General features: G+C 37.7%; 1 protein-coding gene, 1 long non-coding RNA gene and 1 pseudogene across 2 annotated transcripts; 1 reads left to right on the top strand and 2 right to left on the bottom strand.

The window, feature by feature from the left end:
• Positions 1-968: 968 nt before the first annotated feature.
• LOC139191153 (putative disease resistance protein RGA3) lies at positions 969-5,013 on the bottom strand (annotated as a pseudogene).
• A 1,615-nt stretch (positions 5,014-6,628) lies between these two features.
• LOC139191401 (uncharacterized) lies at positions 6,629-8,570 on the top strand. The gene is made up of 2 exons (XR_011575454.1): positions 6,629-6,979; positions 8,308-8,570. It is a non-coding gene; the product is annotated as an uncharacterized lncRNA (long non-coding RNA).
• A 4,093-nt stretch (positions 8,571-12,663) lies between these two features.
• On the bottom strand, positions 12,664-14,925 carry LOC108170876 (protein CHROMATIN REMODELING 19-like). Its single transcript, XM_070812381.1, has 6 exons — positions 14,663-14,925; positions 14,366-14,562; positions 13,850-13,963; positions 13,642-13,767; positions 13,232-13,453; positions 12,664-13,056 (listed from the first exon to the last, which is right to left on the bottom strand). The coding sequence occupies exons 1-4, from the start codon at positions 14,771-14,773 to the stop codon at positions 13,740-13,742; spliced, it is 450 nt and encodes a 149-aa protein (XP_070668482.1). The 5' UTR covers positions 14,774-14,925; the 3' UTR covers positions 12,664-13,056; positions 13,232-13,453; positions 13,642-13,739.
• Between the last annotated feature and the right edge of the window lie 2,571 nt (positions 14,926-17,496).

Here is a 17,496-nt window from a genome sequence, read left to right as displayed (position 1 = left end):
CTTATGGTTTTAATTTTCGAACAATGTTTCTAAGTATTTGGAATTATTTGTTTGGTTTTGGTTTTTTGAACTTTGGATAATTATTTTTATGGACTATTTCTCGAATTGATTAATTGAATGAATGGAATTACATTTATGCATGTGACTAATTCAATTAATCTATTTTTAGGTATGACTAGTAGGGAAGTTAGTTGTCTGGCTAATAGTGCAACTACGCACACCATATTGCATGAGAAACACGATTTTACTAACTTCGTACCTAAGAATGCACCTCTGACAACCCTCTCAGGCCCATTATACGGAAATGCACATATAATGTTGTCCAATGGTACTAAATTAACCATTAAAGAGGCACTATATTCTCCACGTTCCGAAAGAACGTTGATGAGTTTTAGAGATATTCGAGATAATCAATATCATGTTGAAACCACTGAAGAGAATGATTCTGAATATCTTTGTATAACTTCTTACGAATATGGCCGGAAGCGTATTCACGAGAAGTTGGAACATTTCCCGAGTCAGTTGTACATAACAACCATTTAAGCCCTCGAGACACACCATGTGGCCGGCCCTATGGCTGGGTTCCAGGACACTCTGCTACTTTGGCATGATCAAATAGTACACCCTGGAAGAGATATGATGTGCCATATCCTCAAAATATCTCATGGGCCTCACTTGAAATTATCCCGGCCATCCACTTTGCAAAGCATGTTCCTTGGGGAAGTTGAACATTCAACCCTAATTCCTAAAACAAAATGTTGTAAGAAAAATACTTGACCCACCTCATGAGTTGTATCACCTTGTTCACTCCTTACACCTATGTATTTTCATAGTAAAAATTTTTTAAGCAAAATCATTTATCTTCTTAATCTCATTTAAAGATCATCTTTATAAATACCAATCAAATCAGAGATCGTTAGTTTATTATATTGAACAAATCGAGCAGTGTTAGTACGAAATAAGTATCATGATGAATCGTCCATTTATTTGACACATAAGTATAGGCATTCACGCCTATATTATATTACTTGAAGAAAAAACATACAACGCCGGGGGGGGGGGGGGGACATAGTACCTAAACCTCGGCAATCAAAAGTAAAATCATATACAACCACTCCAAGTAGTCAACATGGCCATCACATATGGAACCCTAAAGGTGGACGCCCCCATTCACTGCATATTAGTGGGTGAGAAAGCAAAAGTGTGGACGATGAAATCTTTGATCCGCATATGTCATCTGAAAAGAAAAAATAAAATGCTAGTGATGATGAATGAATTATAAAATTGAGAAACGAGATTGGCATTTGAATATTTCGTAGTTTATACTGAATTAGGCGACTGTAAATTCAAACAAGTTAGAAAACGCACCTTACTTAATACGAACGAATGGGATATGAGCAATATTCTTAGGCCAGTCCTCACCTTTTTCTTTCTCGCATCTTTCGCTTAAAATGGGGCAACGCCAAACTTGCAATTTATTTAAACAGGAGAGTCCACGAATCCCTTCTGGCAGTGATGCCAAATTAGAGCAATGATCAATTTCAAGTTGTTGTAGTGACGTGAGATTGCTTATTTCTTCAGGTAGTGATGCCAAGTTTGGGCAAAATGTGATCGAAAGCAATTGGAGTGATGTGAGGCTGCCCATTCCTTCCGATGTTAAACATTCCAAATTCTCAATTCCATAGAGTGACAGATATGTTAATTTTGAGAGATGAGGGGAAGAAGAAGTGGCAGAAACATCAACACCAACATCATGTGTAATATCAGATGCTCCTCTAACAAACAAGGAATGAAGAACCTTCAAGCTGGTCCTATAGAGACGTATTCTATCCACATTTGGACACAGAGACATGGAAGATAGATTACGACAGTTCTGGATAATCAATGTAGAAAGACAGGGAAATGAAGGCAACGGGAAAAACAGATTTTCCGTTGATGAAGAAGAAGAAGCACTATTATGAGTGTGCGCCCTCCACCATCCCTTCAGAACAGGGCAACTATACATGGAGAGCTTCTCCAAGGCGGGAAAGAATGACATCATCATCATCTCATCACTCATACTATTACTGCTGGCATTGTCTGCTATGTACTCCAACTTCTTCAAATGTGAAAGTTCAAGATACTTAAGCGAAGGCAAATGATCCAAGTGTGGAAGATTTTGGCATCTCTCACAGTAATGCGATCTGAGATTAATAATATTTATGAGAGAAGAAAACCAACTCGCAAACCTCAGACCACCATAAAACCACACGGACAACTCCTTTAGATTTGAATGGGGTTGCAATACTTCCATTGACATGATAATATCCTTCTCATCAACTGCGTTAACATCTTCTCCCCGTTTCCAATTTAAATTCAACGAATGGAGATGTTGTTTCTCGTTCACAAGTGCACCAACATTTGATTCTAACATCACATCTTTCACATGCCTCAAATTTATAATATCTAACTCTCCCCTTAATTCTTTAAGCCTTCTCAGTTCACCAAGACCAGCACTACCCCTCCACATGTAATTATTTTTGCTTAAAGCAAATGTACCCAATGTACCAAGACCAGTCAATTCACCAAGTCCACGTAACATTCGTGTCAATTCACCACACTTTTCCAAGATGAGATGCCTTAAGTTGATCATTTTTTAATGCCTCTAGGCAATTCCACAAGATTCATACAACCTGATAGATATAGTGTTTCCAAATTCAAAAGTCCAACTATCCAATTTGGAAGTCTCTTGATGGGATGACCACTAAGATCAAGATATCTCATATGTTTCACTTTTTTAAGACAATTAAGTAATTTTGTAAATCCTAAACCATTGCGACTCAACATACGTAATGACTTCAAATTTGAAACAATTGTAGTACAAAATGAATTACATAATGACTGCTCACCACTGTTCCAATATATTGGCCAAAGAAAAAGATAGTTCGTATCCCATTCTGACAAATGAATAGAAAATTTGAAAGTTACATGATGAAACTTTTCATGAAAATTCCTTTAGTTCAGATCAATTACAACGCTTCCGACCCCCAACACTATGATTGCAAGTTCATTAATGAGATTGTGCATTTTACAACTTTTTATTATACTAAACTAATCTTTTTCTTCGTCTTGAAAAAACGATCCACACAACAATTCCATGTAATATACACAACATCCTCCAAACACTCGTTTTCTTCATATGACTTAATAAACCCTTGCGCCACCCAAAGTTGAATTAATCTTTGTACAAGGATTTCATAATCCGGTGGGAACATGCTACAATAAGCAAAACAATGCTTCAAATGTGATGGGAGCACATCATAACTCAATTTAAGTGTGTTAAAATACCATTTTCTTTTTTATTTATTTTTGAAAGTTTTTTTTCTTTGAAATTCAACCATGTTTCGTGATGTTTGGTGCATAGCATCCCACTTATCGTCCTTATAGTAAGTGATACTCCTTGACATTTTCTTGCAACCTCCTTCTCAACTGCCTTAATTGTTAAATTATCTGGCTCTTTTCCATCTTTAAAAATCATTTCCTTAAATAAAGACCAACTTTGCTCTTCATTCAAACCGCTTAAGTTGTATGATTTAGCTATGTATGATGCAATCACAACGATTCCACTACGAGTGGTTAATAGTATTCTACTACCTTTTCCACCACCCATTAACAAGTACTTCAAGCTAAGCCATTTCTCTCAATTTTCATTCCACACATCATCCAACACAAGTATAGGTACTTCTTCCCATCTACTTTTCTCCTAAGATCATTTTGCAACTGCTCTATCCCATTTTGTTCGGATTGAAGGATTTTCTTAACCACTATATCCAGCTCAAATACATTAGAGATACATGTCCATATTTTCAACTCAAAATGATTTTGAATCGCCCCATTGTTGAATATGAGCTGGGCAAGTGCAGTTTTCCCCAATCCTCTAAATCCAAATATGAAAATGGTTGACATTCTCAGTTGAGATGGGATCCAACAAAAGTTGGATAATTGCCTTTTTATCTTCATCACTCCCTATAATAATATTTTCCTTGGGGACAAATGAGTGAGTGACCCTCTATCTTTTTATAAATGGTGTATCTTCATGATTTCCTTCTAAGACAAACTTTCTACAAGATTCAACCGCACAAAGCCTCTCGTTAATATTTTTTTTATCCTATGACACATCTTTAGCTTAAAAGCATGTTGATTTGAGTTAAAAAAATAAAAGGTGCACCAGTAAGAGTTTGAGTAGACATAATCATTATTTCGATAGAACTGTATTAATTAAGTTAGTAGAGTTTTGTAAAGGTAGGTTATATAAAACATTCAAAACAATAATGTAGAAAATTTATTGAAGTTAATTATGAGTTATTGAGAGATGTATTGAATGAGGATCCTCTCCAGATCCTCTTTGTGAGAATCTTAGGGATCCTCAAATCGTGTCCATTCATCGTACATCATGCAGTTAGAAATTATTTTAAATACTTTTATTTAAAATTAAACATGAACAGTACCTGACGAAAACTGACCGCACGATATACGATGAACGGACACAATTTGGGGATCCCCGAGATCCTCACAAAGAAGATCTGGAGAGGATCCTCATTCAGATTTATTATATTCTTAATAGGTGGATATCAATAGGCATATGTGAGATTCAACCGCACAAAGCCTCTCGTTAATATCTTTTATCTAATGACCCATCATTAGCCCAAAAACAAGTTGATTTGAGCTAGAGAATAAGAGGAGTACCTTCTTTTACAGCTTGGTATGGCCACGCATCATTTGTCTTCGCTGAGTTTCAGTATTAAACTCATCGAGCACGTCATTGGCTTCATAAACTGCATCTTCTACGCTTTGAAGCCACAGTTTGACTTCATTGTTGGCTTGCTTTTGCTCAGCATCAAGAAGAACAGCTTGGAATCCAGCAACTATCTCCTTAAGGTTCTGGAACTCAATCAATCCAATCTCTTGGAAAGCAAAAGAGCCTAGCATTCGAATGATCCGTTCTGCAATGTTGAAGAGAATTCCTTCCACCATTTCTTGGATGAAAAAACACAACTGAAGTGAAGTAGAAGCTTTGTAAGTCATTATATGCGCTTCTCTCATCCGAACACTCACACACCATTCCATGTATAAAATAAAAACAAAGACTAGTCAATATGCTACTGATGGTCTTGATAATTTATTCATCAATCCTCACAAATTATAGCCATTGGTTCCTTTCCTTTTCCTCCACTTTGTGTTCCCACGCCACCACTTGACCACCCCTTAAATCTAGGGAATTGGATACCATCTTGATTCACTTTGCGGAAATCTTAGGATTCTCACATCTTAGTCATTTATCATATATCATGCGGTCAGAAATCATTTGATTTTTTTATTTAAAATTAAACACAAATAGTATCTGACGAAAACTGACTGCACGATGTACGATGAACGACTAGGATGTGGGGATCCCTAGGATGTAGGGATCCTCTTTCTAAATCTAGCTCTCCCCCAATGTTCTGTCTCCCACTCACCGAGCCCACATGCTACTACATACCCGCCATTCGCACATTTGTACAGCCACCACTGCACATTTCTACACCTAACACTTCCAAATAGAAGAAGGAACATTTTTGCTCATTATCATAGATTTTGGTATATGCTTTCTATCTACTTAATTAATTGACACGTATCATTTCAATTAGCTTTGGTTTTTTTTCTTTTAATTTAAAAAGTAATATTTAATTGTAAAAGTTAACTAGAGTTAGGAACCTATTCATTCCAGTTCGTAGGGAAGGGAAGAGGTGAGGCAAGCCCATTCAATTCAACAAAGCCAGGCTTGAAAGCACCTTTTATATAACATATTGTTGGATAAATATCAACAATCAATGATAATTTTATATATGCTAATAAATGATGAATGCGAACAACTAACTTAACAAAGTGTGAACACGAAATAATATTAAACAGAAAAAACTAAAGATCGAGGCTTGCGTACCGCAATGTCCTTGGAACAAGTGCTTGTAGTTCTACGGACGTTTGCTTCACCAGGATTCAATGATCAAGTTAAAATTTCAGCACCGGAAAATTTAACTTCTGGCAAATTTCTTTGTGATTCTCTCAATAAGAATGCTTTAGATTGTAAAAGAAGAATTATGTTTTTCTGTGTTTTAAACCATGCAGATGGATGTATATATAATAGGATTATGCATGTTCGCAACAGATATGAAAAAGGGTTGCATCTGTTGGGAGACATCTTCTCAGATGGGTGTTTACTCTCTATGTTCTTTCACCACACTTCAAACTTCATAAAAAAAGAAATGAGTCTGTTGGTAAAAAATAATTAAATGATTAAATTCGAAATTAATTAAAAATAATTAATTAAAGAATTTAATTTTCATAATTAATTATATATTATGATAAATTACATAGTAGTCTCTCAGGTTTAAGGTATATTACAACGTCATACAACATCTTTAAAACATTTCACTTTCATACCTTACGTTCTATTTTATTTCAAAATAATACCGTTATATTTTCCATCCATTGATCCGTTAAACACTGACGTGGCTGCAACGTTTGTGTCACATAGCTGCCAAATATGTGACACGTGGCAAAAAAAATTTATTTTTTTCTTAAAAACCTGAAACCCATTCCCTTTCCCCTTCTCCGCAACCCCCCAACCCAAACCCTAAATCCATGTCTTCTCCGATCCACTCCTCCCTGTTCACCTCCCCGACCCACTTCGTCTTCCCCACTCTAGCACCCCCCTTCTCCCATCCCCCATCATCACCAACCCCGTCAATCAGCCCCCGGATCTTCTCTGCCTTCACCTTTGACAACACACTGCAGCCACCACGAAGCCTCGGGCTTCAGCAATCCCCGAGTTCAACAACACATTAAAGCCCCACGAAGCCCCGAAATCAATGACATTGCTGCGGTTCTTCCTCCCTGCTACCTCGACAACATTGAACTTCTTCCCTACCATGACCACCATGTGGGTGTCGAAGACAGAGAGGTAACTCCGCCCCACCCCACATTCCTCTATTTTTTTCCTCCAACCACCAACACTGTAATAACCAATAATTCATTCTTCAGCCAACAGTTGTGCATCATTGCAAACCAACAACCCAAGCCTCTTAATTTCCCACAAATTAATCTCTTACTTTTATTCATTTCTAATTCTAAAGAGAAAGCTGAAGCTTTGAACTAAGAAAAATGGGGATTTGAGATTTCGTCTCCAGGACAACCATTTCGTTGAATTGGGATTTTTTTGGGGTTTTCTCCCTGCAGCCCAAGTTTTATTTGCTTCAAAAAGCCATGGAATTTTTCAATCAACGGCGGTTGTGATTTCACTAATTTGTGAGAACACTGATTGTGGTAGCTAGCAGGGCGAAGGTGAGGGTTTAGGTTAGTTGGGAGAAAAGTGATTTTAGCTGTTTCATTTCTAAAGAGGATGGGTGAGGTTACAGATAGACGAGGATGGGTGAGGTTACATAACACGAACCCAGAAACCTAGAAAAAGCATTTACAAACCCAGAAGCAATTGTCGGGCTCGGCGGGGATGGCGTCGATGTGGGAGTTGAGGAGGAGGGAGGGGAGAGAGGGTTGGACATGGTGGCAGTGAAGAGCATCGGAGGTGGAGGGGTTTGGGCTCGGTGAAGGTGAGGGGGTCGGGAGGGGAGGGAGAAGATGGGTTCTGCGTTTTCTGGGTTTGTTTGGGTTTTTTTTAATTTTTTTTTAATAATTTAAATAGTACTTAATTCAGGTTTTTAAGAAAAAAATTTAAAAAAATAAATTTTTTTGCCACGTGGTACACATTTGGCAGCTACGTGGCATATATGTGGCAGTTACGTCAGCATTTAACAGATTTATGAATGGAAAATGTAACGGATGTATTATTTTGACAGCCACGTGGCATATTTTATGAATGGAAAATGTAACGGATGTATTATTTTGACAGCCACGTGGCATATATGTGGTAGCTACATCAGCATTTAATGGATTTATGAATGGAAAATGTAACAGATGTATTATTTTGAAATAAAATAATACTTAAGGTATGAAAGTGAAATGTTTTGAAGATGTGAGGAATTGAAATAGACCTCAAATCTGAAGCATGAAAATGTAAGTTACCCTATATATTAATTAGTACTCCCCAAAACTCAATCCTAAGATTGAGCCCAATTTCATTTTCCATCACTTCAATCACTATCTATAAGGGATATAACCTTATAAAGTGAGAAAACCTTTTAAGAATGATCAATGTGGGACAATAAAATTTCTACTCAAAATTTCCAATACATATTTCTCTCGTAACAAGTCTTTCTTTCTTCATTTTTTAAGCTTCCCATTGGGAGGTTATGTTCCTTTTTGCTTTTTTTGGCAGGCGCAGAGGGGGGGGCACGAAGCACCAAGGAACATCTTAGAATGAAGGTTTTCCCATACACTGTGAAAGATAAAGCTAAGACATGGTTGAATTCTTTAAGATCTGGAACTTTAACAAGTTAGACATAAATCCAAAACAATTCTTTGGAGAAATTCTTTTCGACTCAGGAGATCGAGACACTTAGAGATATAAGTGACTAAATAATATCTGATTTGAATAACTTTTTGTAGATATGATATTTAAATAATGAGTATAAAAATGAAGAGTTCCTGATATGAAATGTGTGTAACAAAGTTTCGTTAAAAGTAAAGGTAGATAAGGTCCCATAGAGTGGATGCAAGCATTGTTCATCTTGAAAAATGTTTTTGTTTGAGAATTTTCTGAAGATTAAAAATTAGAGAACTGAATAATTAAAAGTAGGGATGGAGACTTGGAACCGAAACACGAACTAAATCGAACTGCACCGAACGGTTTGGTTTTGCATTTTGAAATGATTTCGATTTGAAATCAAACCACAATGTCAGAAAACAGTTTAGTTTTGGTTTTGGCTTTGAAAACCGCACCAAAACCAAACCACACCACAAATGTAGAAAGAACTTTTAATTGAATAACCATATTAGATGTTATGTTTTAATTAGGTGTTTGTTACACTCCATACATTTAAATAGTTGTTTCTTGCTCAATGCTGCTCTCGGTCTCATTTGGCATTGGGGACAAAACATTTTTCATAATACTGGGGACAAAACATTTTCATAATATGGGTTACTGTGTATGCATGTAAATCAGATTCAGATATATATGTTTTTTGTCCTCAATTTCTTTGATTGGGTGATTATTACTTTTCTTAGGTGCCGATGGCGGGTTATGGGTAAGGTGCTGAAGGCTTCAATTTTGGATTTTTTGGATGATGAATGTGAAATGGTAAAAGATATTGACTACGGTACCTTAATTTGTAAAAAATGGTTTATTTTGGTTGAAAATATATTGGTATAAAATGATAGTGACACACCCCGTCCCGAAGGAGGGCATGCTGGCCGTCACGTGAGAGTGACGTAACCATTTGCACAGTACGGAAGCTTTAAAGATACAATTTATAATTTGATATCCATCGATCTGGATGATCAGAGGTTACCTTAATGAGTGGGCATGCAAAGTGAAGTGAGTTCAGCCATTATTTATGCTGTGAAAGCAAAGAGATTGTTTTGAAAGGCTGCCCAAAAATACTTAGTTTATGTGATGCTAAATGATGTTGCTCGGAGTAGTGTGAATAATGTCAAAAGGGTTAGACTTTTCTTGATGTCTTCCTTGAAAGTATACCTGGATTGCCTTCAGGCAGAGATATGAGGTTCACTATTGAATTGTTGCCAGGTATAAATTTATGTTAAAGAATTGGTTGATAAAAGTTTTATTCAACCGAGTACAACACTTTTGAGGAGCCCAGTTTGTTGGTGAGGAAGAAAATGGATCTTGAGACTGTTCATTGATTATAGACAATGGAGTCGGGTAACGATTAAGAACCGTTATCCATGGTGATGTACTGATGTTTATTTAACCAGCTCAGAAGTAATTGCGAAGATTCAAAGATTGAATTGAGATCTGGTTACTACCAATTGAATATTATAAGTGACGTTGATCATAAGATGGTTTTCTGGACTCGTTATAGTCTTTATGAAGTTTGGTGATGCTATATGGATACTCATGCTGTTTTATGAGTTGATGGATGAAGTATTCCAATAATACCTTGATAAATTGATATCATTTTCATTGAAGATATTCTGGCATATTCTGAGCCAGAGCAGAGCATGTAAACATATTAAGTTGGTGAAGCAAAGATTGAGAGAACGTCGGTTGTATGCTAAGTAGCAAATGCTAAAGTTAGATGAATCAGGTGGCATTCTGAGATTTGTTATATATTCTTAAGGTATTCAAGTGAATCCTTAAAAGATAGCAGAAATTGAGGAATTGGAACAACCACGAGCTGTAATTGAGATTCGGAATTTCTTAACTTACCAGGCTATTTTGGATGGTTGTGAAAGATTTTTTAGTCATTGCTTTGTCATTGACGAGACTGTTGAGAAAAGAGGTTATGTATGAGTGGGAAGGAAATTGTGAGCTTTAGGAAGTCACAAGGAAGCTCGGAGTGCTTCGTTGGCATGGATTGGACGTCGGGATCACGAGTTGTAAGTTTGGCCGATTTCTTAAATTTTTGAAAAGTTTGATCTCGTAGTTTTTAGGCCCTAAAACTAGTCCAACGTGAAAGTCGATGTTTAGGGCTTCAAATTGGTGTAAAATTCGAGAAATTTGGATGAAAAACGAAGGAGAATAGTGGATTTGAAATATTCCCCAGTTTCCGGTGACCGGAGTCCGGCGAGGGACGACCGGAGAAGAAGAAGGAATATTCCGTTATTTTTAACGGCATATTCCTAACGGCAGTAACGGTATCCGGTTAAGTTAACGGAATATTCCGGGATTTTAACGGAATATTCCTGACGGCGTCAATTGACACCGTCAGTGTGCACGACACGTGGCCGCGCGTGGGGGCGCGTAGGTCCGTGCCACGTCAGGCGCGTGGGGGCGCGTGAGACCTCCAAAAATTATTTTTAAAATATGGGGATGATCCTGAGGTTGTGTAGGTCACGGTGGTATATTCATATACCCAATTTGAGCAATATATGAGGAGTTATTAACTAAGATTTGGGTTAGGCGTTAAATAACGTCAAATTGGTTACTTTTGTATAGGTGAGGTTTATGCGGGCATCGGGCATGGCCAAGGGATGCTCAGGGACTTACGAGACGTCGATGTAATCTGTGAGTGGGCAGTTTTGTTTTCCGTATACATATATACTTGCCGTTTTCCCAGAAATTGAAAATGCATGAAATTATGATTTAAATGAAAATGTATAAAAGTATATGAGATATATTAGTTGAAATGCCATGCATAGAAGTATGCGAAAAGTATATAGAATTATATGAAAAACGTGAATCGAATTGCCATGCATGAAAGGATATGAATTGATATATGATGCATATGTATGAATTGGTGCGGCGGACGCACAGGTGAGTATCAGGTGAGTATTTAAATACTGTTATGATGATGTTGATATATATTGAGCTCAAATCCTGCACCATGGTTTAGTGCTTATAGTATTCACCGCATCGCACGCTCGCCTTGGATCCAAGTAGATGCTGGTCGCACAGTCCACGCGGAGTGGGTGCGACGGGCCAGTCGAAGAGTGTTAGTGAGATTTCGACTGGTGGGTGACCTTAGATTATGTGCACAGATGATTGATGAGAAAGCACTAGAGCGTAACTTGTGTGCAGAAGGCCGGACAGGTCACAGAGGTGACTCCGGCAGAGTGAGAGTGATAGATTTTGAGCTCTAGGTTCAACCGTGCAGGGCTATTAGAGGGCCTCCGGTTGATTACTTTCTTGTACCTGATATGATTATTGTTGATGCATCCATACTTAACTGTTGATTTTAGACATGGCATGGCATAACTGATATGAAAAATGTTGAAAAAGTGAATTGAAGTTGAGAATATATATGTATATTTATATTTTACATTTCTGGGAAAGTATACAGGTTTTACGGAGAGGGGTTACAACGTTTTGAGAAATGTTTGGATTTGGAAAAGAATTGTTTTACTGACCCACTCAATTTTGGTTTTGCGCCCCTCCAGGTTCAGGAATCACAAAGGTGTGGTGACTACGAGGAATTCGACGGTGTTCTGACATATTGGACAAAATTAGGACTCACCTTCGGGTGTATCAAATTATAAATTGTATCTTTAAAGCTTCCGTACTGTGCAAATGGTTACGTCACTCTCACGTGACGGCCAGCATGCCCTCCTTCGGGACGGGGTGTGTCAGATAGTGTATCAATTTGTTTCATTGTTATTTACTCAAATTCTATTTGATTTGGCTAGGCCTTTTCTAATATTTATGTGAGAGCACTAGTACAAAAAACAATTTGCGCGATGCATGTCCTTCGTTGCACAAAAATTAGCCAAACAAAACCTTCATCCCGCACCAACCGTCGCACCAAGGCAGTGACAGCAAGGTTTGCACGACAAAGAAATAACCTACGTCGCACAAAGTAATTTTGTACGACATTACTTCGCACAAAGTAGTTTTGCGCAACACAGGTCCCTATGTCGCCAAAGTAGTTTTGCGCGACGTAGGTTATACATCTTGCATGACCTAGGTTACTTCTTTGTCGCGCAAACCCTTGTTTTTAATTTTTTTTTTTTGGCAAAAATATTTTTTATTTAATTTTTAATAAATATTGTAATGAAATTCTAAACAATAATTAATAAACCAAGAAAAAGTATTTAATTATAAAATATATGAAAATGTACATACAAGATGTCCAAACAAAAATGAAAAAACTATAAGAAGTAGTGTTCTAGGTTTGATACATCAAGCTATTGGGTATTGGCTAGGCGAAATGGCTGGGAGGTTGAAGGTGTGACTAGAAAATACAAAAACTAAATTACAAAGGTTTCCAATTGCAGTTTCTCTATCGGCAAATCGACCGTAAGTTTTCTAAAATCTTTAACCAAGCAAAAGTTTCGATAATATCTCTCCCATGGTGGATGTGTCACCTTCATTATCCATCTCCACGCCAGATTCCAAGACTGCAGCATCTAGCACTACTTTTCGCAATCTCGTAGACATTTTCATCAACTGTACCCTTAGTGACTAGCCTGTAAAGGACATGACAAGTTATAATCCTACAATTTTCTATTCAAGTTTATGACTCAAACCAATACCACATTATAAAAGCAGGGAAGAAGGGGTGGGGTTAAACCTGACAGGTGCTTCTCTCAGAGCGATAAGCATAGGTGAGGAGGGAGATTGGGAAATTAAAGAGGGGCAAACCTGTATATGGTAACAGGCTTCACTTGGCCGATGCGATGACAATGATCTTCTGCCTGTCGATCAATTTGCGGGTTGAAATCCATATCATGAATAACTACGGTATCATCTCTAACCAAGTTCAAACCATGGCCTCCAACTCTTGTGGACAGCAAGCAAGCAAATATAGAAGTGTCATTATTGAATGTATCAACCATCGTCTGCTCTTGTGGCCTCCAGCTCTTGCTAACATTCGGAAGATACGAGTTAACAGACAAGAAACACAACTTACAACAGATGAGGTAACAATTCAATTAACCATAATCAACAAGTGGAACTGAGCAAGCCAGATTATAAAACAGATATACCATGTGGCAGGGCACATTTTCTTATGATAAGAACAATCTGTAAATGTGATAAAAGTACACCAGTACCTTCCATCAAGTCGTCTGTATGTAACACAAAGTCCACCCCAAAATATCAAGCATTGATGTCCACTGGTTGAAAATCAGAACACGATGCCCAACTAGCTTCAGTGAAGGAAGAAGTTCAGCCAATCCCTAATATCATCAACATGAAAACTCTCCTCAGTTTTGAGCAAAGAGTATCATATGACAACTCTCTCCAAATTTTGACTCATACCAATTGGTTAGTGAAGTTATTAAAGTAGGCATTATATCTGAGATTTGAAGAAAGCAATGCATATTTGTCTGGAAGCAATCCTTTCTTATCAGAGACACCATTATACAGCAAAAGCTGCAGAGAGAGAGAGAGAGAGCATACACAATATCAACATACAATATGTAATCTGCTACACAAGCACAGGCACCGAACACTGTACACCCCAGATAATCAAATCTTTCCAAAACATTGATAGTAATGCATCAAAATTTGAAAGACAAATTCATTTTCAAGAAGTTGAGAAAATACCCGATGGATAAAGAAGTCACCATAATTCTTAAGTTCCCCAATTACTTTGTCTAATGCAACTTTCTGGCAAAACGAATAACATCCTCATCACTGTAAATACGCCTTACTAGTAAAGGATGATTTGCAATCTAGAGAATGAGAAAAGAAAAAAGGAACAATAAGCAAACATATATACAATCTGAACACAAAACTGGGATATCAAAAACATGAAAGTCAAGACAGACGCACCTTACGAAACTGAACAAAATAGTTGGAGATCTTCCGGGAAAAACCTTAAGAATACTGTTCGAGTTAACCTCTGAAGTTTTTGCAATACGAGCTTGTGAAGCTGCCCGATACTCTTGAATGGCTTCTTTATAGGCGTCGTCTTGTTCCTTGTCCATTATAACATACTCAATTTGCAGTACATTTCTCAGCTTTTTTTTCTAAAACATAAAAGAATAATCAAAAGAGAATGAAAAACACAAGAACATGAAAAATCAAGAACCTAATCCTAAAATGACTAGGCATAAAGTCATAACATACCCGCTGTATTTTAGGAACAAGTTGTTGCATAACATCAGATTTTAAGCGTCTCGAAATAAAGGGTCCCACTGGAATCGTCAGCCCAAGGGTAAAATCCACGATCTTCTTCATGGAAGATGTATTATCTTCCACAGAAGTGTACTGTTTCCCACTGGAATCGCCATCTAATAAAGAACTTTTCCTAGCCTTATTCTCTGCCAAAGTTGGACAATCTACAGATGGGAGGTGTAGAGTTGAAAAAGGCCTGCCCAGGAGGTCATTATTCCTCGATCGGTACGTTTTCACGAGGATGTAGAAAAGTTAGATTGGTTGGTATAGGTGGGAAACGATCATTGTCAACTTAAGGCTCAAGGCCTTGTTTCTGGCGCTGCTTGAGGTCAAAGGCAGCCCAACCACCAGACTTAGCTTCATCCCTTGACATCCGCCTAATGAACATATATAGAATATAAAACTGACCAAAAACAAAATTAAAGAATATAAGCAACAGTCATCACAAACCAAGTAACAGCATGATGTAAAAAGCTAGCATGATGTACAGGTTACTTTGCTAGTAGACAAGTCCGTAACTTGCACCGAACATACAAAGAAACTGGAGATATCAGACCCAAAACTAGCATGAAAGTGATTATAGAGCTCGAAATTTAACAACCTCAAATTCATGTTCATCTCACTATACAATCAAAATTCTGGAACACCAAGTATAAAACAAGTACTTGTATGAAAAAACCACAAATGGTTGTCTAGAATTCCAAAAGTCCTATATAGAAAATAAGAATTTCAAGCGCGAAAGAAAACTAAAAAATAAGTTAACGAAGAGATGAAACCCATGAATTGGAACATCCAAAAAGAACCTTCCTTTATATATAAATATGAAATCCGAGAACTAGGTGTTATCTGGGAAGAGCACACCAGGCGTTAATCGATCCGACGGCTGATACTTTGAAAGGATTGCAGGAGATACGACGACTTTCTTGGCTGATTCCCGCGGCGCCCAATTTCGCATCTCATATCCATAACCTAACTGAGATTTGCATAAATACAATCCCACAAGGATAGAGAGATTCTTCAAGCTGAAAATGCTTTTTTAGTCATCTTCTCTCAAAGCCATCGAAGAGAGAGAGAGAGCCAAGGGGGTGGAAGCGGCGGAAGAATTACGAGAGGCACAAAGGAAGTTTCTTTTCAGATTTTAGTTTCCCCCGGCCGTTCCACTACAAAATCAATAGCAATCCAAACAACTTATCAAGAAACATATGAAATTATTAATTGATTTCAATTCTTAGTTGTTTCTAGTTTCACCAATTGGACCGCCACAATTTTAAGAACTTGCGAGATGTAGGTATACATTCTGACGTAATATGAAATTACAGGAAATTTGTGCCTGGTTTTGGCAAAATCTGCCAACCACTTTACCATATGACTAAGAAGGATGGGTTATTGTGGACCACAGCAGCTGAAGTAGCTTTCCATAAGCTCAAGGATACTATGACCTCTCCACAGGTCCTTGCTTTGCCTGATTTTACCCTGCCATTTGAGTTAGAATGTGATGCCTCTGATAATGGCATTGGTGCGATTCTACAGCAACAAGGGAGACCAATTGCATTTACTAGTCGAGCCTTGGGACCTAAGAATCAATCTCTCTCCACCTATGAGCGAGAACTCATTGCAATTGTACATGCTGTCAAGAAATGGCAATCATATCTTCAGGGTAGGCATTTTATAATCAAGACTGATCACTACAGCTTGAAATATTTTCTAAACCAAAGGGCTCATACAACATTCCAACAGAAATGGGTTTCTAAATTGATGGGATTCGATTATGAAATTCAATTTAAGAAGGGTGCTGATAACACAGTTGATGATGCCCTCTCTAGAAGACAAGTCACAGATCATGACACTCAGTGTTCTAATGGGGTAAATCATTCATCCATGAGTTATCAAGCTATCTCTTACCCCTATTTTGGGTGGTTGGATCAATTGAGAAGATACAATGAAGAAGATGCTTGGATCAAGCAGAAAAGGGCAGAGGTTACAAACTTTGGGAGTGGAATAGTCAGTGGTTCTAAGTTAGCCCATTATCATATTGATAATGGCTTACTCAAGTACAAGTCCAGGATAGTAATCAGCCCCAATTCCACTTAGAAGCTTAAGTTGTTGGCTGAGCATCATTCAACACTTGCAGTAGGGCACCAAGGTGTATTGAAGACCTATCATAGGCTAAAAAGGGGTTTTTATTGGCCAGGTATGAAGGGAGACATAAAGACCTATATCTCAGAGTGTAATACTTGCCAACAAAACAAGTATGAAACTCTATCTCCTCCTGGTTTACTTCAAACTTTGCCAATTCCTCAAAAAATTTGGACTGATATAAGCATGGATTTCATTGTGGGATTACCATCTTGCAAAGGCAAAACTATCATTTTTGTGGTAGTAGATAGGCTTACTAAGTATGCTCACTTCTTAGCTTTAGCTCATCCCTATATTGCCATGACTGTTGCTCAGTTGTTTGTTGATAACATATTCAAGATGCATGGAATGCCATCTACAATTGTGAGTGACAGAGATCCGTTGTTTTTAAGCTTTTTTTGGAAGGAGTTTTTTAAGTTGCAAGGATCACAACTTTGCATGAGCTCGGGGTACCATCCTCAGAGTGATGGATAAACTGAGGTGGTCAATAGGTGTGTTGAAACATATCTGAGGTGCTTTGTGGGAAACAAACCTAAGAATTGGGTTAAATGGTTACCATGGGCAGAGTGGAACTATAATACTTCCTATCATACTTCTTCAAAATTTACTCCATTGGAATTGGTATATGGGTACCCTCCTCCTCATGTTAC

This window comes from Malus domestica, chromosome 14, assembly GCF_042453785.1.
Source record: "Malus domestica chromosome 14, GDT2T_hap1".
Classification (NCBI taxonomy): Eukaryota; Viridiplantae; Streptophyta; class Magnoliopsida; order Rosales; family Rosaceae; genus Malus; species Malus domestica.
Note: the sequence above shows the minus strand (reverse complement) of the source record. Positions and strands in the feature narration are given on the sequence as shown.